The sequence below is a fragment of the Hydra viridissima genome, unplaced genomic scaffold (assembly GCF_058129835.1).
Source record: "Hydra viridissima isolate aposymbiotic clone 2 unplaced genomic scaffold, HvirCarnegie_v1 scaffold_16, whole genome shotgun sequence".
Lineage (NCBI taxonomy): Eukaryota > Metazoa > Cnidaria > Hydrozoa > Anthoathecata > Hydridae > Hydra > Hydra viridissima.
Genome location: NW_028324315.1, coordinates 8,288,747 through 8,310,539, shown reverse-complemented (window position 1 = coordinate 8,310,539; position 21,793 = coordinate 8,288,747). Strand labels below are relative to the sequence as shown.

Here is a 21,793-nt window from a genome sequence, read left to right as displayed (position 1 = left end):
TACTACTATTAGATATTAATGGATTATTATGGCGCTTGTTTAAAGAATCATTCCATGAATATTGTTTGATCTTCATTTTATATGTAAGATAAAAATTTACAAAGTTTAAGTATAATTAAAATAAAAGTTGGTAAATTTATACCAAAAAACAAACCTCCATTTAATATTGATCTAATATAAGTAACTCTGAAAGTAAAAACTTTTAAACGAGGATATATCCGAGATTCGTTACAAAAAATATCTTGGAAAAATGAATGGCTTTTTAATGTAGCGCCAATATCTTTTTTACATTCGCAATATATTAGTGGGTTAAAATAAATAATTACAAAAAAATCGAATTACGAAAAATATATAAATATATTTTTGATAAGTCAATAGATTTTTGATAAGTCAGTAGACACTAGTGAAAATATTGGATCGCGATGATAAAATGCAAAACAAAAAGCATGATTTTGATAGCCATGACAACCAACAAATGAGTAATAAGACTTTATAAAATCTCCAACGAACAACGACGCAGATAAAGTTCAACATGGTGATTAAGTAGTTTGCTGTCATTTGTGTTTATATCTTTTTGAAAAGATGGATGAAAGATTAAATTACAATATTCACTTATAATTTCATTTTATTCACTTATAATTTCATTTTATTCACTTATAATTTCATTTTATTATAACTTATATCTTCAGATTTTAATCAGAAAGTTAAATCAACAATGTAAGTAAGTAAATTTCTTACTTAGATTTTCAATATAAAATTCTAAACTTAATAATTGATTAACGTAATAATATTTTTAATATTTAAACCTAAAAGTTAGAAGTTTTAATTAGAAACTAAAATTATTAATTTTAATAAGAAATTTCAACGAGAAATTAGAAGTCTAAATTTGAAATTTAAACAATTATTTTAATTTAGAAATTCAAATTTTAAAAAACTAAAGAAAAATCCTAAATTAGAAATTTGTATTTGAATTTTAAACTAGAACTTTAAATCTCAAACTTATTATAGATATAAAATTAGAAAATCAAACTAGAAACTTAAAGTAGAAGTATTAATTAGAAAGTAACATTAGCAAATTAATTAGACAAAATAACGTAAGAATTAGAAAGTTTAATTTGAATCTTTAGTTCAAAACTATAAATAAGTAACTTTAGTTAGAAAATAGTTTAGAAAATCAAACTACAAACTTAAACCAGAAATTTAAATAAGTTGTTTATATTAAAAATGTAAATACAAATATTTAATCAGAAATTTACATTTAATCGAATTATTTGTTTAAATTTTGGATTTAAATCATCAAACCTAACATTTTAACAAAAAGTAATAAGTAAGTTTAGTTAGTTGTTTTACATTTAACTTGATCAAAAAATTGACAGAGTTCAAATTTCTTCAAAAAAGATTTTCTCGATGATCTAATTTAAGAGTGACGACCATTTAAAGTTATTTTAGGGGGTAAAAAAGATGGGAAATTTAAATTTTTATTGGTCAACCTCCTAATCCGTAGTGGAACTTTGATCGATTTTATGAATGAATAAAAAAATTCACGATTTTAATAGGTGCTAAAGGTTGAGAGCAGTTAGTTTTGCCAATCATGAGTCAACAAATCAGCAACCGTTGTTTTGAAAATCGAAAATCTGTCTGAAATGGGAAATGTTTATAATGTTTTATTACCCTTTATATCGTCGAACTCGTTCTCCATGACAACTTCGTCTTTTAAAGCCGTTCTACGAAAAAGAAGTCCGTTAATTGCTATGATAAATTTCAGAAAAACGATTTCGTCAGCAAACTATTTTCACAGTCCGTTAATTGCTATGATAAATTTCAATAAAAGAATTTCGTCAGCAAATTATTTTCGCAGTTAATAAACGAGTACAAAGAAATAGGTGTTGCTTTAAAATAAATTAGAGCAGTTTTAGAAGTGAAATAAACCTTTTGATATCAGATATTTCAGGAACCCCTTAGTCACTGAAACAAATTTGTCTTCTCAGTAACTTTCCTTTTGATGGAAAGCATTTTATTGATTGTTAAAGTGACTTGACTTACGGGGACTCTGCACCTTAAGAACAAAAAAGATGCCAATGATCTGTCTTTCCTTAAGCAACTATTTTAAAATAAACTTGAGCAATTCTCAATAATGCAGTAACTGCACGATTGAGATCTGCATAAATTAGGACTTAAATACATAGCAATACATAATGGCTTTTTTTTTGTACTACAAAAAATATTGTATTTCTAAAATGTTGCTAACAACTTGTAACAAATGCATTTTGCTATCAATGGCAGCAAGTAACAGGTGAAAAGTTAAACAGTAAATAGAAAAAAGCAAGATCCGCTAATTATATTTATAACTATATTATTATAACCTGTCTTTTTAGGTATAAAGCTTGTCATTTATAATTGTCCAGGTCATGTATTTATCTCATTGATGTGTGATGTATTATGTCTTTGTAGAATTGTAGTATGACCAATTGGCACTGACAGCCAAAATCCACACTGCTTACAAGCGGCAAACTCCTTGACAACCAGTTGATCACTACATGATCACTCGCAGTTATACAAAACTCAAATAAAATGTATTGTAACTAAGGTCAATTGTTTCTATTTAGCATTTAATATTCAGTTAATTGTCAAACCTGAATTCTGTTCAGTTGGGCATTGTGTGCAATATGCAATGCCTGAGAAATGCAGGTGATTATAGATTAATTGACATATTTTCAAAACTAAATAATCATATATGTGGTAAATCTAGCGACAAACCTCATCCCCAACTTCAACGTAACGGAAGCGTGTCCAGCATTTACTCTTAGCCCATTATGTAGGTGTTAAGCGTGCCGCTCCGTCTGTAATCAATTTCTTCAACAATTTTTTAGTCTATATACGAGTTAGTTTACTGTTACTCCATATTACTAAAATGATTTGTAGTTACTAATATATTATGTAATTATCGTAATCAATAATTACTAAGATATGAATAAAAACTCAGAAGATTAACAACACCTAAAAGTCGTGTGTGAACGTGGTTCGAAATTTTTAAAGTGGTATAAAATTGAATTAGACGGTTTTTAAATTCGTACTCGAATAAAATATTTTTTGGCAGATTTCAAAATCGTAAAAATTCATAAAAAATTGAATATGACGGTTTTCAAAATCGTATTAGTTCAAATAAAGTATATTTTCGCGGTTTTTAAAATCGTAAAAGTTATATGAATTCAAAAATGGCGTGTTTTAAATTTGTTTAAAATTTTTAAAGGCTTTTAAATTCGCTTCCGAAAATTTAACGGTCTTACGAGTGCAAACAGTAAGTAAGCAAACGACCGTTGCGTAACTTCATTCTGGTTTTAAGCTCAATGACTTCAACTTCAAGCAAAAATTTTAAAGTGAAGTGAAGTAATAAGCTATATTTTAAGTTGAACTGAATTGAAGTTGAACTGGTTTAGTGTTTGCTATCAATCTCTGCCCTTCTAAGTTCTAATTTCTAAATAATAAAAATTTGAAAAATACACTACAGTAAATTAACAAAAATTCAGAATCAATAAAAGATACGCTAAGACCCTTGCATTTATTTAACATTCGTTCTAGATTTCAAAAATCCAATACCTTAAACATGTGAAAAAATTATTTGCATATTATCGATTATCTAGTCTAAAATAATCCTAGCATGCTAACCTAAAATAGAATATTAAGTTGTCCGCTTCCAGACTTTCATTCTCATTTTTTTGTGCTAGTTCCTGGCCTTGGTAGCCTAAATGAAGTCTGTCTCGCCTTTCCAGTTTAACAATCCTCGAGTTTTTCGGAGGCAAGCTGCATTGTTGACCACCTGCCCAGCTTCACTAAAGGCCCACGTTAAGCTTGTGGTCAATTCATGTGATTGAACCACTTTCAAGATCAGCAAAAGTCTCTGACTCCCTCAGTGTAGCTTTTATATGTGAAGCTTGGTCACAAACAACAACACGCTTCTTGACCATTTTGAGTGACGTAAAACTTTTAACCAAGTTGTATAACTGAGTAGCAATGTTCTGACCAGTGTGCTTACCTGGAAATGGAACAACTCCATCGAGGAGTTTGTTCTAAAAAAATCACCTTTTGGAACAAACTCTTTGGTGATGTAATGAAGAGTCACCGCTATGAATGGATTGTTGTAGCGTGAGGCCCAGATGTCAGTGCTGATCGCAAGTCGGTCGCAATGAGGAAGCTCCTTGTCAAACATGCTCCTCATGAACATTTGCAGTTTCCTATAGAGGAGAGGTAACTTAAAGCGAGCTATGCAGGCACCACTTTTAACTTTATACCTCCAGTCAAAGTGGGCAAGCAGTGTTTGGAACGGGATAGAGTCACAGATGAAGAAAGGCTGACTGTTAATTGCAAGATAAACCATATGCTCCATGTCACCACAAAGTTGAGTGGTGTTCTGTGTTGGATAGCACAGATTCTTTCTGGCTTTTAGAACCTTTTTTTTTTTCCTGTGACCTAAAAAAAAACGTATTATTTTGTTAACATTGAATTAACTTCGGATCCCGTTGTTTGCATTAATAAAAAATCGTATAACTTTGCTAAATCGCATCGTAACATGCGTAATTTAACTGTTTTCAGTTCATCTTCTGCCTTTTAAACTTTGTCCTCCTTGGCAGCTTCTGCCTCATCTCGTATCTTTTGATTCTGGGTCAACACTGACCACAGGTGACCACTTAGGGTCAATGCTGAACCGGGAAAAGCGTAACGAAACGAGAAATGTCCTGGTAAAAAATAAAGAGACAAAGGAAATCACTGTTCCGGAATAAAGTTTTAAATCGGGACAATAATTTTGTCTCTTAATTTAAAAATTGTGTCCAGGATTTTATCGTCTTGTCCAGTCTCGTCTCGTCTCAAATAAAAAAAATAACGAGACGCAGATACATAAAGAACTATACATAGAACCAATAGCAATGGCAGTCAGTAATTTTTTCTTAAGGTAAGATTTCCTTAAGGTCTTGATGAATTAACTTTGTATACTGTTTTCGCACCTTTCAAAGTTTGTCTTATCAACATTTTTGAAAGCATCTGGACAATTAAAGACATGAAACAAAACATTCCCTTCTAAAAAATTGTGAAAATTTTCAAAAAATCTGTTGATTTTGATGACTGGAACCAATGCTGTTGCTCTGCTAATAGATTCGTGTGTACGAAGAACTATTTCAGGATTTTTTTTAAGGAATACATTACCCAATATTCAGTTTGAAGTCCATTTTTAAACGATGGATTATTAAACGGTGGATTTACGAAACTTTTGGTACGTCTTTAGCAACCTTAGTTAAATCATCCTTCGCCTTAGGATTGTCTAAAAATGAGATGACAGTTTTGTAAAATTGATTGAAGCGGGAATTTTGGTGGTTACTTTCCTCGTCCATTATATCGTTGAGATCCATCATATTTGTTTAGAAACATATTCAAATATTCAGGAAAAGAAACTATTATAGTGGCTATTTGATGACTAAATGGGTTAAGCTTGGCTTAAAGCTTTCAGCACCTCTTGCAGAGGGTGGCAGAGAAAACTTTATTTACTGAGAACTGATAAAATTATACCAAAAGTTTTTTTTTTTTTTTAAAGATTATTGCTGTGTCTTCTTGGATAAAGCTATTTAATGACAGTAAATTTAAAATAGGGATTCCCGGTTCCGTGAAATTAAATAAAATGGTTTTTTGTAACATTTAAAATAAGTAATTTTATTTAGAAATCTTTACTTTCAATTTTCTGTTTTAATTTTATTCAAAGTTAATTCAAATTTAAAATTGTTTTTAAAAAAACTCATTTTAATTGTACTTAAACTAGATTTTAAAATGTCTTTTAAAATTTTAAACAGAGAATTATTGAAGGAGGAGTGTGCGATAATAAACTGGCTTTCATTTATGAACGACGGCCGGCGCATTCTCTTTTAGACATAAGTCCAAAGTATTTTTAGTGAATGGTTCTATTGAAATATCCTAAAGTAATGATACCAATTGCGTTTTACTAAGTTTCTATGTTTAAACGTCAAAAATACAGACAACAAAACATTCAAGATGTTGATACATTCTTGACTGATAAACGTTTTAAAAGTTCTAAGTTTATTTTCGACCTGTGTCATGGTGTTGTTCGTACTTTGCAATACTATTTTTCAAACGATAATGAAAAATTTACATCATAGTTTAAACTCTGAATAACATTTGACAATAATTTCAATAATCAGACACTATGCTCTTTAAAAATTATCTTTCATATATGAAGGTACATATTGTAGTTGTTTTAATACTGCTAATAATTGAAATACCTCTATTTCAGAGGTGCAGTTCCTTAATTACTTGTAAGAATCATTGCTTGATGTAAACTTTGTAGAAAATTAAATTTAGTTTTTTTTTTTCTATTAAGTTGATCTATAAGTCCTTAGTTTAATCAATTGAAATGTCTATTATCTTCCACATGAGAAATATTTAAGGGGGTTTTTAGTAAATTAAAATATTTGAAGCGACAGTAAAATCTTTTGTTTTCAATAAACTCTTGGCTATTTTTTGCTGGAATTTTTCTTCCTTGTTTCACTGCTGGAAGTTTGCAAGCAGTATTGAAAACCCACTCCATTCTGCATATCCACAAATGAAGACTGCAAATTCCAAGCTTCAATATATTCTTGTCTACATTTTTATCTTTATTCCAAATTAAAATCCTAAGGACTTGCTTGATTTACATGACAGCACTGAGATGCTAAATTTTTTAAAGCATTTTTGATACCTTAGCATTAAGTGTTTTACCATCATTTTTTGTGGTATAAATAGTTGACAAAATTGAATTTATAACAAAAGTATTGTCATGAAGTGTAAACTTAATATTCTCTAAAGACAAAATTTCATTTTGTAAATGTTCAAACTTCTCTCGAATAAAACTAGCAGTCTCTTCGGCAAAACAAAACATAAGATGACGGGTTGCATCTGGACTATTTGGATTACAATTTTTCCATAGTATCTTTTTTCCACTACGAATCTCCAACAGTACAAACACTAATCTATACACAGTGGATTTATTTACACCTCTCTTCATAGTTGCTACATTCTGAAACTCAGATTGGTCACTCTGACCATCACCACCCACTTTGCAAATAACATATATGCTATCACGTTCCTCCTGTGCTAAATCTTTCATAGAATTATCTTCATCCTCCAAAAGATACTCAAGCACTCTAGAAACTGAATGTTTGATCATATAAAAGAGACTAAATTTTGCTTCAGTTTCTGATTATTTCACCTGCTCTGGATATGTCAATTTGTTGTAATCTTTTAACTTGGTTAAACCTGGAGGAACAAGATGATGATTTTGTGTAACAATTTTTTTTAAATTGAGCCCATATTCTGTCTGTTAGTCTCAAATTGCAAAAAGTATGCAATGATAAATTTGGACCAAATAAGTTAGAACTGGGTGCAGTAAAGGGATTAGATGCAAACCTTTTTACAGCATGTTGAAGTTCTTCCAGTTCTTTTCCCTGAAGATTATCAGTTCTTTTACGTTTCATCCTACTCATAAGTTCTAAAAAAGATTTTCTAGGTTTTGGTGCTTCAGGTATTCCCATTGTTACAGTATTTCTCCTAAAACATGTATAAAATGTGTGTACAACTTTTAACTTTATATAAATACATATATATATAAATACATATATATATATATATATATATATATATATATATATATATATATATATATATATATATATATATATATATATATATATATATATGTACCTATTTAATTTCAGTCTAAGACCTTCGTGTATTAATTGACCTTCCTTCATTTTTTGTTCATCCTGCTTGATGAGCTGGTTACCCTGCTGAGTCAGCTTTTCACCCTCTTTTAAAGTAAGTTGTCCCTCTTCATATTTCCTTATCAGTTGCTCAGGATCTGTTTCTATGCTATATTATATATATATATATATATATATATATATATATATATATATATATATATATATATATATATATATATATATGTATGTATGTAACATTTTATATTAAAAGTAATAAAATGCTTACCAGACATATGATTTGTATTCAATTTTTTTATCCAGAAAATCTTTGTATTTAGTGAAGAACAAACTGCTTATTTTTCCACATTTGTTAAAGTTTTTTATCAACTCAAAGCCAGTCTTCGAAAAATTTTGAAACTAACCATACAACCAGCATTATTTAGTGCAATAAACTTAGACTGCAAAAATTTGGCACAGGCTTTAAAATTTTTTCTTAAGAATATATGCCTCGGGGGAAAAGTATGTGTTAAAAGTTGACGAAGAGTGAATGTAGCCATTTTGATAATTAATAAAAACCATCATAAGGTAAAACTGAATAAAATAAAAAATTACCGCATGTCATTGAACTGCGGAATTTTCATTTTTTTCACAGTATTTAGTCGGTTTTGAATAAAACTCTTAGTAGTAAAAATGATTTTTTAAGCATGAGGTCATTGAGGTCGCTTCAATTTTTTTGCATAGCAGTAAAGTCAATTTGCAGTAGCTAAATTTTATTTAAAAAAAACGAGGCGACTTCTCTGACCATATGCTCAAATCAATCAATGTTTAAGAAATCAAAAAATCAGCAAAAAAATGCTATGCAAAAACGCTTTTTTTCAATTTCTAGTTTTACATTCAAGTAAATAAATGATTATTTTAATTTCGCATAAAAATAATAAAGAAATTTAAAACTTATCATATACTTTGAAAGGATTTTAATAAAAATGCGAGTTTTTTAAAATATTAAAAAAACCCTTAAGATGTCAAAAGTTTAAAAAAACTAAAAATAATTTTTTTTTTATTGAGAATTAAAAACTGAATGAAAAAAAAAAAAAACTTAAAAAGTTTAAATATGAAAAATCACTAAAAAATATGTACAAAATCCTATATCCGCTAAGCGATGCATAATGCGCCAGAGCATTAAAAATCCTATTTCCTCTAAGCGATGCATAGTGCGCCGGAGCATTAAATACAAAGCAACTTTAATTTTCAAGAGTTTATTTTTCTTTTTTTACATGAGATACAAATTCAAAAAAAATGCAAATAACAGTTAAAAAGATACTTAAGAAATTAATAAATTGAATTAGAAAATATGCAAATGTTTAATAAAAAGAAAATCACTTTTAGTAGAAAATGTGTTAAAATTTTACATAACCTAGTACGTTTTTTACGTAAGATGCAGAAAGTAAAATAGAACCCGTTACAGTTCTCTTTGGTAGACTTGTATCATTACAGAACTATGTTGCAATTTAAATTCACGCAAGATATCACAATGACATATTTTCTAAACTTGTTGCGTTCAATAACTTAATTTCATTTGGCTGCAGGTGGTTCAAGTTGTGCTTCATCCTCACTCCTTTTCAGCAGGGTTTTGCAATGAAAATATTTTGTGAATGGTTTGCGCCAATTACAAGTAAAGTAGTTACAAGTAAAAAAATACAAGTAAAGTTGTTGAAAAGATGAACTTTCATAGATTAATAAATATAGAATTCCTTATAATGTTCTTTGCAAAAATGTTTTTAGCTGCATTTATATTAGTTTTTGTTTACATGAAGACGTAAAGATTTATGCTTTTTAGTTGATGTAAAATGCGAGTTTTCGCCTAACTTTTTTTGACTAATGTTTAACTATCAAGCTTTGTTTGAATTTATAAATTTGAAACTTAAGCAGAATTTTTGCCATATACAACCGTATGTTCAATTATTAAGCTTTCTTTCAACTGAACGATTTATTTTATTTTTGCTAAAGAAATCAAAAAGTAGGTTCAACCATATACCCTACCATTTACTTAAAGTAAAATTTATGGCTAATAAATTTAAAGCTGCATCACCTCATTTAAATGCTGCATCGCCTCGTTTTCAACCAGATACCAAACCATGAATATTATAAAGTTTCATCCATTTGTAAATATAGACGTCTCTCACAACCGTCAAACAAGCATTAAGCTAAGTTAAAAATTCAACCTTTTATAAAAATTGAAGCAGAAATTATAAGGACTTTTCTCACAACCATTAAGCAACTATAAAGCTATGTTAAAGTTTCATTTTTTGTAAATATTCAAAAAGTCATTAAAGAAAAATTTATTCAAGATGCAAGAAGAACAAAGAGATAAATCTTTATATAAAATGTAGAAAATTGTTAAACTCATGTACTACTTGTAGAAATTATAAGCAAATAAGGATACACTACAAAAGTGATTATGTTAGCACAACAAAATGAATGGAATGCTTGAGTGACGGTAGAACTATAAAAGGGATTTGTATTTACTTTAGAGCTAACCTAAATATAAAGAATGAAAAGATGTAGGTTTCTGTGTACTTGGAATATTAAAATAAAGATGTATACCGTGCGGCAGAGATTGTACTTCTTTGGGAGACGAATTTGAGCGACGGATGAGTACGGTCGTCACTTTGGAAGGAGAGAAGAAGGAAAGAAGACGAAGTTTAAAAGAGAAACTTTCAAGAAAGTTTTAAGAAGAAATTTAAAGTGATAAGAAAAACACTTTGATGTAGAATAACTCATTGAAGCAGTTTAATAAGCAGCTGATAAATGAAGAAAAGATGAAGATTTTAATATTGATTAAAGAAGATTAATCAGAAGATTCATAAAAAGAAGAGATATTTGCAATAAAAAAGAAGATATAAAAAAGAGGAATAATTGATATAAACAGTATTGAACAGTGCAAGAAGCGTAAGAGAATATTATTTATATTATACAAACGTTATGAGCAAAAAAGTGCTAACCATTACAAAGTAATGGACACCACTAACTCAATCCCAAACTCCATATACCTTTTCACACAACACTAGTACCCCTACCTACACACAACTCCTAATACCTTAGCTTCATCATAACACTTAACTAAACCATCAAACATTTAATAAAATATTTATAAACGCGCCGCACTGACATTCATAATTTTGCTGTTACCTCAATAAGTGAAGAAACACTTGGTTGTATATGGCTGAAATAAACTTTTCCCAAAAACCGTTGGTCTACAATAATCAATCCATCCATTAAAGAGTAGATTAAGTAATAGTGTTAACTTGCCACATCCAGGATTTACCAACAATTAACCCTCTACTACTATTAGATAGTAATGGATTATTATGGCGCTTGTTTAAAAAATCATTCCATGAATAATGTTTGATCTTCATTTTATATGTAAGAGAAAAATTACAAAGTTTACGTAAATATGAAATAAAAGTTGATAAATTTATGCAAGAAAACAAATCTCTATTTAATACTGATTTTATATAAGCAACTAAAGATCTAAAAGTAAAAACTTTTAAAGGAGTATGTATCCGTGATTGGTTTCCAAAAAAGTCTAGGAAAAATGAATGGCTTTTTAATGTAGACTCTATTGAAAATATTGGATTGCGCTAAGTAGCTTGGTGTAAAATGCAAAACAAAAAGGACTATTTTGATAGCCATGACAACCAACGATGCAGATCAAGTTCAACATGGTGATAAAGTATTTTGTTATCATTTGTATTTATACCTTTTAGAAAAGATGGATGAAGGAATGGATATGTTTAATACAATTTACTGAATGGTTTAGTGCAATAAAAATTTATAGCACTTACAAAATGGCTAGTTGAATCTTGAGCTTTGCATATTACATTTAAAAAAAAATAAAAAAGAAGCAGGTTTCATTCAAAAGTTAATTAAAGACAAGGTCAGCCTTTAGCAGACCTTGTCTTTAACTAACTTTTGATTAAAACCTGCTTCTTGTTGATTTTTTTTTCAAAGAAAGTTCTGAATTTTATATTTTAGCTTGATGTTTTTGTTTCTTTCAGCCGAACTTTCAATCGAACTGAGTTATCATTCAACTGGACAGTTTATGTAATTCATCGTAATTTCATCTCGTAAATGGGATCGCAAAGTGACGACTTAAAGGAATATACTTATTAATACTCCCGCTACTTTTAATAAGTGCGCTTGATGTCTGTAAACACTTTGCAATATTAAAAATCTCGAATTTTCATAACATTTTCTAATAATAGCACATCAAAAATAAAAATTTTAATTTAGGTTCCTAATTTAAATATCTGATTTAAGTTTCTATTATAATTATTTAACGAAAAATAAACTTTTTATTCCAAACTGATTTACAAATTTAAATGTGATGATCTACTTAAAATACACAATTTAGTGTCATAATTCGACTTTTTGATGTAAATTTCTAATTAAACATTTGTATTATAACTTATTTAAATTTCTAGTTTAAATTTGTAGTTTGAATTTCTATTTTATTTTCTAATTAAAGTTACTTTTTAAAGTTTTGAACTAAAGATTCAAATTACACTTTCTGAATTTGAGTTAATAATTCTAATTTATGAATAGGTTTGCTAAAGTAACTTTCTAATTTATATTTCTTTTTTATCTTTCTAGATTGAGTTGCTATTATAGTTTCTTACATCAGTTTCTAATTATCTAAGTTAATTAAAATACGTTTAATTTAATTAATAAAATAAATTAATCTGAAGTTATATCTAATTTAAGTTTCTAATTAATGCTTCAGATTTAAATTTCAAATTTAATTTCTTATCCAAGTTTATAATTTAAATTACTTAAGGTTTTAATTTAAATTACTAAAAAAACTTAGACTTTTACCTTATTAAAACTTTTTATTATTATTACAAATCTAATTTAATATATTTAAATATATAAACTTAAATTATATTACAAGCCTTATTTAATATATTTAAATATATAAATATAAATTATATTACAAGCCTTATTTAATATATTTAAATATGTAAATATAAATTATAAAATGTTATAAATATCAAAATTTACAAACTTCAAACTTAATTTCTATTTTAGATTAATACAATATTTCTTTGATTTCTAGTTTACATATCTAATATAAATTTCTAAATTATATTTCTAAATTAAATTTCTAAATTAAATTTCTAAATTAAATTTCTAAATTAAATTTCTAAATTAAATTTCTAAATTAAATTTCTAAATTAAAATTCTAAATTAAATTTCTAAATTAAATTTCTAAATTAAATTTCTAAACAAAATTTCTAATTTAAGTTTCTAAATTAAACTTCTAAATTAAATCTTTAAATTAAATTTCTTAATTAAGTTTCTTAATTAAATTTCTAAATTAAATTTCTAAATTAAATATCTAAATTAAACTTTTAAATAGAATTTCTAAATTAATTTTCTAAACTAAATTTCTAAACTAAATTTTTAATTTAAAAAATCTTGTTGAAACTTAACTCAAAATTTCAAGTAGGAATTTCTAATTTTCATTGCTACTTTAAATATCTTTAAATATTTCTATTGACATTTATCGTTCTTCTTTAAATTTCACTATTAAATTTATTTATTATACTTCCATTTTAAGTTCCGATTTTCAATTACTTAGAGTTTTGAGTTCAATTATAGATTACTTAATTCTTATTTAAACTGCTAATTTATACTTTTAAATTGAAACTCTGAGCTATACCCCAAATTAAAATTTCTGATAATTTTTTTTCAGAGCAATATCTCTAAAGAACGTTTCTTCTAAAAAATTGTTTTTATATGAGTGTTTTTTAAACTTTTTCTATAAATTCTTTTATAAATAAATATTAAAAAATTCTTCTATTTCATATCTTCTTTTTATTTCGTTTTTAACTTTTTTTTTCCAAATTTCTTCATTAAAATTTTGTATTTAATTTAGCCACTCACACTTATGCAATTCTTTTTTATTTTCTTTTAACTTCTTTTTTCAATTTTTTTCTTTAAGTTTAAATTGAAGAGAAGCGCTTGAGTATTTGTGGAATATTTTTTGAGAAAGTCTTCATATGATATATAATATATAACCTTTTTCATTTAAATGAAAGTCTCTCTATTAAAGCGAAACAAGCGACCCGAATAATACATTTGTATGACAACCTCTTTTTGGAATATATATATTTTTCATATTTTCTAATTGTAAGGCTTTCGTAGAGGATTTTGGGTTTCGAATGATTTTTTACGTACGGATGTGGATATACTTGAATGCTTTATAAAATGATTGTAATCAAATTTAATTTACACTTGGCGAATTCAAATGTACACGCCGACTCAAACTTAGCACTCATTTTTTTCTGTTCCTTATGATATTAACAATCGCATACGTTCACTTCTCATTAAAAGAGCAATTAATTTTGACAGCCTGATTCTTATTTAACGTAAAGTTCAATTATGGGAGAAATAATTAATTAAATTTAATTATGACATTATTATGTAATACGACAATCAACATGATAACGAAAAAAAAAACATTAATATTTTAAAATAGTTAAAAGAAAACTATAGAACTTTTATTATTATACTTCACTTTTACATAAAACTTCATTTGAAATTTATTTAACACTTCTCCCAAGCGTCTTTATCTAAACTTAACGGTTCCAATTTTCCGGCTGTAAAAAAACTATTTTTAACTTTACACTCCTTGAAACAAATTTTCATTCATTTGCATTTAATAGTTTCATTCATTAACTCAAATTCTTTATTTTTTATGGATTCCTCCACCATAGCTTTACTTTGTTACAACTTCTATTATAATCAAACATTTTTATCGTACTTAAATAAATATCTTCCGATAAAAAAAAGATGCAAAAACTATAAAAAATCAAATTACATATTTAAAATAAATTAAAGTTAATTAACATCATTAGGCATTTAAAGTTGACAGAAAGCAATTAAAATAGTTGACAACTTCAATTTTCCATTTCTTATCTTTCATTTCAAATCATTCAAAACTTCCGTTTCAATTCGTTTTATATCTTTGAAACAGCTTGCTATATTATTTTTTGTACGCAATATTGATGGATGAGTGATACCTAAAATATCCGTTTGTATTTTATCAACTTGATAATAAATTTCTAAAGCTTCATTAAACTTTCCCATTCCATTCAAACAGTTAGCTATATTATTTTTTGTATCCAATGTTGATGGATGATTGATACCTAAAATATCCGTTTGTATTTTATCAACTTGAAAATAAACTTCTAAAGCTTCATTATACTTTCCCATTCCAATCAAACAGCTTGCTATATTACTTTTCGTACGCAATGTTGATGGATGATTGATACCTAAAATATTCTTTTGTATTTTATCAACTTGATAATATATTTCTAAAGCTTCATTATACTTTCCCATATTGTTCAAACAGATTGCTATATTATTTTTTGTACCCAATGTTAATGGATGATTGATACCTAAAATATCCGTTTTTATTTTATCAACTTGATAATAAATTTCTAAAGCTTCATTATACTTTCCCATTCCATTCAAACAGTTTGCTATATTATTTTTTGAACCCAATGTTGATGGATGATTGATACCTAAAATATCCAATTTTATTTTATCGACATGATAATAAATTTCTAAAGCTTCATTATACTTTCCCATTCCATTCAAACAGTTTGCTATATTATTTTTTGTACGCAATGTTGATGGATGATTGAAACCTAAAATATCCGTTTGTATTTTATCAACTTGATAATAAATTTCTAAAGCTTCATTATATTTTCCTATTCCATTCAAACAGATTGCTATATTATTTTTTGTATCTAATGTTGATGGATGATTGCTACCTAAAATATCCGTTTGTATTTTATCAACTAGGTAATAAATTTCTAAAGCTTTATTATACTTTCCCATATTTTTCAAACAGATTGCTGTATTATTTTTTGTACCCAATGTTGATGGATGATTGATACCTAAAATATCCGTTTTTATTTTATCAACTTGATAATAAATTTCTAAAGCTTCATTATATTTTCCCATTCCATTCAAACAATTTGCTATATTATTTTTTGTAGCCAATGTTGATGGATGATTGATACCTAAAGTATCCGTTTTTATTTTATCAACTTGATAATAAATTTCTAAAGCTTCATTATATTTTCCCATTCCATTTAAACAGTTTGCTAAATTATTTTTTGTATCCAATGTTGATGGATGATTGATACCTAAAATATCCGTTTGTATTTTATCAACTTGATAATAAATTTCTAAAGCTTCTTTATATTTTCCTATTCCATTCAAAGAGATTGCTATATTATTTTTTGTATCCAATGTTGATGGATGATTGATACCTAAAATATCCGTTTTTATTTTATCAACTTGATAATAAATTTCTAAAGCATCATTATATTTTCCCATATCATCCAAACATCTTGCTTTACTATGTTTTGTATTTAAAGTTATTTCATTTTCAGTTCCATAAGATTTTGTGTTATAATTTTCAATGTCATCAAGTATGTTTATTGCTTCATGAAAGAAGCCTTTGTTTGATAAGAAACTTTTGATACACGAACTCATTTGATGGAATACTTTACACATTTCTGGTTTGCTTATACGAAACATATGGATGAAATGATTATAGAAGTGCTTCCCATTGTCAACGTGTTCCTTTACCACCTCCAACTCTAATTTTAGAAAATGGGCGATGTTTATGTTACATATCTCTGTTATTTCTTTTCGTTTTTGATAACATTTACACGCTAACTGGGTCATTTCGTGCATCGCGTACCTATCATTGTCATCGTCGAAACGATCAAGCAACGAATAACCTACTAGTAAATTTATTGCTCGATTTGTTAAAAGCCCTTCGTTCATTTTCAGGTGTTTTGAAATACCATGAATAAACTTTTTAGTTATGCGTTGACCATCGCAATACGATAAATGGTTTAAAATTTCCATTGATTTTTCATTCAATGTTTCTATTTTGTTTAATACTATGCTAATTGATGTTATAGTAGACTTTGTTCCCTGTTCAGTTTGGATACCTTCCTCGAGCATTTCGAAAGAATATGATCGGAAGAGATCTAAATATTCCTGCAAAGAAACGCTGTTGTTGTTTATATAGTTAATAGATTGACTAATGGCGAGTGGATGGTGTTGAACCACCTCAGTTATTTCTTTTAGTTTTTCTTTATCTTTTGTTATTTTTTGTTTAATATTTCTTTTTGCGAAAAGTAACGCATCTTGAGGCGAGAAAGAATGAATCTGTACTTGATTAACATCGGTAGACCATGATTTCCATTGCGATGTTACCAAAGTAAATGATCTTTTTTTGTTTGATACGAATTTTTCAAAATTTTTTACACTCTCATCGTCGACGTTGTCGAAGATGTAAAGCGTTTTTTCTCTTTCAAAATAGCGATGTATTTTTCTAGAAACTGCTTCAATATCGAACGGATCGCCTTGAGGTTCTCTTACGCTCAACCCTAGTTCGTTACAGAGATTAGTCATAGAAACTTGTATTTTGTCAAATGCTGCATCCACCCACACAATACTATCAAAATGGTTGTTATAAAATGCTGCATACTTTCTAGCGAGCTGAGTCTTTGCTATTCCAGACATTCCAGTTAAAACCGTGATTGATTTATTCGAATCGTTTGTTTGGCACACGCATTTATGAATTTCATTAAGTTCATCGTCACGTGAAAAGAAAGCTTTTGTCGGCGGCAGGATACCGAAAATGGAATGTCGGGATATTAACTCTAAAAGACAAAAACTTGTCATTTTTAACTACAGGATGACATATTTGAGGACTGTTTAGACGTTATTTTTTAAACAACATTTCGCATTTCACTTGTATTGTGTTTGCTTTTTAAAACATAATAATTTGTATCCAAGATTTAAATGACGATTAAATCGATGATTTCTATAAAAAACATTATCACTAACTACTGAATATAATTTCAATAAGCTTGCAATTATTATGATGAAATAATTTGTCTATGAGCTAGTTTTATTTTCAAGCAATTCCATTTGTATAGGCTATTTAAAAACAATTGCAGTTTTTTTTTAGAAAAAGCATTTTACATGTAAAATACTTTTAGAGGAATATATTGATGTTTAATTTGAATACCTCATCGCAATACAGTTATATTTTCAAAATCGAAATCAATTTTCTTAAAAAAGTATTTTTAAAAAGTTGGAAAAAACTTTTCTTCGTTAGAAGTTTATGCAGTATTATTTTCCAGTATTATTTCCTGTTTTTGAGATTTTCTATGTTTTGTAGTGTTATTTCCTGCATGTACGATTATAACCTCCCATCCATCTCCTTTTGGGGGAGGGTGGGAGATTATAATTGTTTATGCAGAAGGCTGCAAAAAACTATTAAGATAGCGAGTCACATTCAACTTTAATTTCATATTTGTAAATAATATTGTAAACTAAGTAATTAAATATAATAATGTTATGAAATAGCAAAGTTTTTGAACTTAATTCAAGTGTGAATTTAATCTGCAAAATTGCTAAATAATTTTGCTGATAAATATGCCCGAAAGATTTGTGACAAATTAACTAAATAAATTAAAGAAAGCTTGTCCTTCTCAAAAATAATGTTCGTGTTAAGTAAAAAAATCTGTTATTGATCTGAAGTGTTTTAACTTTTTTTGTATATTTTGTGTTTTTTTATTTCTAATAAATATTCAGGGGCAGGAGAACATCGGCATGCAACAGCGGTACAAAAATTATCAAGCTCAAAATACCTACTTCGTTCGCATTCACTGATCAAATCTTTACGATTGCAAAAAAGTAATGCTCTTTTCACATCTCGCCATTCTTTTGATGGATTACTTTTACGCCATTGGTTCAGTATTTGCAAAGTTTGTTCTCGCGTTGTTTCAAATTCTTCTTTTACATTATCGATTGCTGAGTCAGCAACCGAAAGCCATCGAGCAAACTTTTGCCAATCATAAGTCAACAAATCAGCAAGCGTTGTAAACACATCTCGTGGAAATTTTTCAACTAAAAGAGGTTTGTTTTTTTGAAAATTGAAAATCTGTTTCAAATGGGAAATGTTAAAAATATTTTATTACCCTTTATATCGTCAAACTCGTTCTCCATGACAACTTCATCATTTAAAGCCGTTCTACGAAAATGAAAGCCCGTTAATTGCTATGATAAATTTCAGTAAAAGAATTTCAAGAGCAAACTGTTTTCACAGTTAGTAAACGAGTACAAAAAAATTGGCGCTGCTTCAAACTAAATTAGAGCAGTTTTGGAAGTGAAATAAACCATATGATATCAGTTAGTTCAAAAACCCCTTAATCACTTGAACAAAATTGCCTTCCCACTAACTTTGTTTTTGATGGAAAGCATTTTATGGACTGTTAAAGTGATTTGAATTACGGGGACTCTGCACCTTAAGAACAAAAAAGACGCCAATGATCCATCTTTCCAAAAGCAACTATTTTAAAAGTATCTTTAGCTGTTCACAATAATGCAGCAGTACCTGCACGATTGAGATCTGCATAAATTAGAACTTGTGGCATTGTTTTAAAATAATAATTAATAAAGCATTACGTTAAAGAACAGTTTTGAAGTCCAACAAGCACGTAGAATCTTTTAATTGAAAGGTGATTTTTTAATTGAAAAACGTGTTTTCGAAATGTACAATTTTAAAAATTTTCATTAGTCATGTTTTCTAAATGGACATTAGTCATACATGTTTGCTTTTGTTTTTGTAACTATATTTATGACAGTTTATAATATGAGAAGCTTTTCAAAAAGGGTTCTTAATCTGATTTCTGTAAATATATAATCATTTCTGTAAAATATATAATCTGATAAATATATAATCATTTCTGTTAATTTGTTTTAATCTGAAAATGCCAAGGAGTAAGTTTGGTGATTTTCGTAAGAAGATTTGCAAGAAGGATATGTTTGATGCAGTGAATTTTGTTCTTCTATTTATTATCAGAGCGGACGCGAAGTACGCAGTGACTATTTGTCACTGCGTACTTCGCGTCCGCTCTGATAATAAAAAGGAAATAGCGAAATATCTAGGGAACTGTTAAAACATTTTAAAGTACTTTTTTTCACAAATCTTTAGTTATGAGAGTTCATTTATACATATAATTATTAAAAAAAATATGGTCTTTTTTTAGAACCATTTCGTTCCTGTTTTTTAGGCGGTTAATCCAGACTTAATCGATTTTTGATTAGAAAGATAAAAAACCGACCGTTTTTCATACTTTAAAATCTCATTATTAGATATCATATGTCGATCAATCAGTTGTTTACATACAGATCGCAGAAAAGAATTTTCGTAATAAGGAAAATGGAAATACTAGAGGGTAAAATGTACCGTTACGTCATCTACTTTTGTTCTTCTCTTGTTTTTTGTTACCTGATTTTACAAAAGTTTTAGTTTCATCGTTAGAAAAGCAGGGGAAATAAAAGAAGATATGAATTTACAGAAGTGAATAAAAAAGGTAGGATGAAGTGAGAGTACATGAATAATAACAAAGTTTGTAGCTGAATAACAGATCTTGAATATGAAAAGTTTAATACCAGAAACCATTTTCTTAGCTCCATTCCCTTCAATTGCAGAACGAAGGTTCTGATGTGAAAATAGGTTTTTTAAAATATATGGCTATGAAGACAACCACTTTTTAAAAGATGCTTATTAACTTCAACTGCATGGCTTAATGATGCTTTCTTGATTCCTTTTCTTAATATGAACCATTACTCTTTGACTTCCTAAAATTATTTAACAATAAACATTAAAATTTTGAAAATTTTAAAAAGTTTTATTTTTATAATAAATTTAAGACATTAAATATTTGTTATAAAAATTATCTATTATCAAATTCGAACTCTTTTTATGACACATTGAAGTAAAAAACTGTATTCACTGTAATTAATAGATAAAATTGAAATGTAATTAAAACTTTCGTCCAAAATATGTCTCAGCAACCCTCATTTGGAACAGCACTTACTACAAGCCCTCAAGAATTGTACAACGCATTAATATTAGATATGGGAATCGATATTGCATACTGATATGCAAAGAATCTGATTTGCTTTAATGTAATGCATATTTGCAGCATCTGTTAAGTATTTTACCTAAATAATTTCTTCTTTTGTTGAGAATACTTTTTTTGGTTTCTTACGTGAATACGAATACTGGGTTCTTCCAGATTTTTTAAACTGCTTTAACTGATATATCAAAGTTGATTTTTTAATGTTGCATATCATCATCATCATTGTCTTCAAAATCATCATCATTATCTTCAAAATCATCATCATCATCTTCACTATAATTATTGTTGTTGTTGTTGTTGTTGTTGTTATTGTTATTATTATTTTTTCATTATTATTTTAATTATTATTGTTATAATTGTTGTTGTTGTTAATGTTATTATTTTCATTATTATTATTAATTTTTTTATTATTTTTTTTGTTATTATTTTTATTATTATTGAAATTATTATTGTTATTATTGTATTTTCCAAAAAATGGTTTCTGGTATTAAACTTTTCATATTCAAGATCTGTTATTCAGCTACAAACTTTGTTATTATTCATGTACTCTCACTTCATCCTACCTTTTTTATTCACTTCTGTAAATTCATATCTTCTTTTATTTCCCCTGCTTTTCTAACGATGAAACTAAAACTTTTGTAAAATCAGGTAACAAAAAACAAGAGAAGAACAAAAGTAGATGACGTAACGGTACATTTTACCCTCTAGTATTTCCATTTTCCTTATTACGAAAATTCTTTTCTGCGATCTGTATGTAAACAACTGATTGATCGACAAAACAAGAATTGAGATTTTAAAATTGAATCCTTAAGCTCAACGCTCAATAGAAAAATCTGAATCATGCAACAGCAAACCATAGAAAATAAAAAGGCAAAAACCCATTAAATTTATAAAAAGTTTGAACTGGTTTCGTATAATGAAAAACTACCAACCGAAATCTGCGATGGTGAGTTCTTATTTTAATCGTTGGAAGTTTTACTTCAAAACTTTTCAAGCAAGTTAACTTTCTTGCTGATTGTT

General features: G+C 27.7%; 1 protein-coding gene across 3 annotated transcripts in view; it reads right to left on the bottom strand.

The window, feature by feature from the left end:
- LOC149877914 (uncharacterized) overlaps nucleotides 1–21,793 on the bottom strand; it is a 33,709-nt gene extending 11,916 nt beyond the window's left edge. Inside the window, exons 1-4 of one of the 3 annotated variants that reach the window (XM_090073676.1) lie at nucleotides 21,706–21,793; nucleotides 18,824–18,876; nucleotides 18,498–18,752; nucleotides 14,828–17,497 (exon numbers count right to left, since the gene is read on the bottom strand). In XM_090073676.1, the coding sequence (XP_089929802.1) occupies nucleotides 14,828–17,497; nucleotides 18,498–18,752; nucleotides 18,824–18,851 (2,953 nt within the window). In that variant the 5' untranslated portion in view covers nucleotides 18,852–18,876; nucleotides 21,706–21,793. Of the gene's footprint in view, nucleotides 1–1,671; nucleotides 1,720–14,482; nucleotides 17,498–18,497; nucleotides 18,753–18,823; nucleotides 18,877–21,705 lie in introns of those variants that run through there. The other 2 variants (XM_090073673.1, XM_090073675.1) reach the window with 2 other exon arrangements.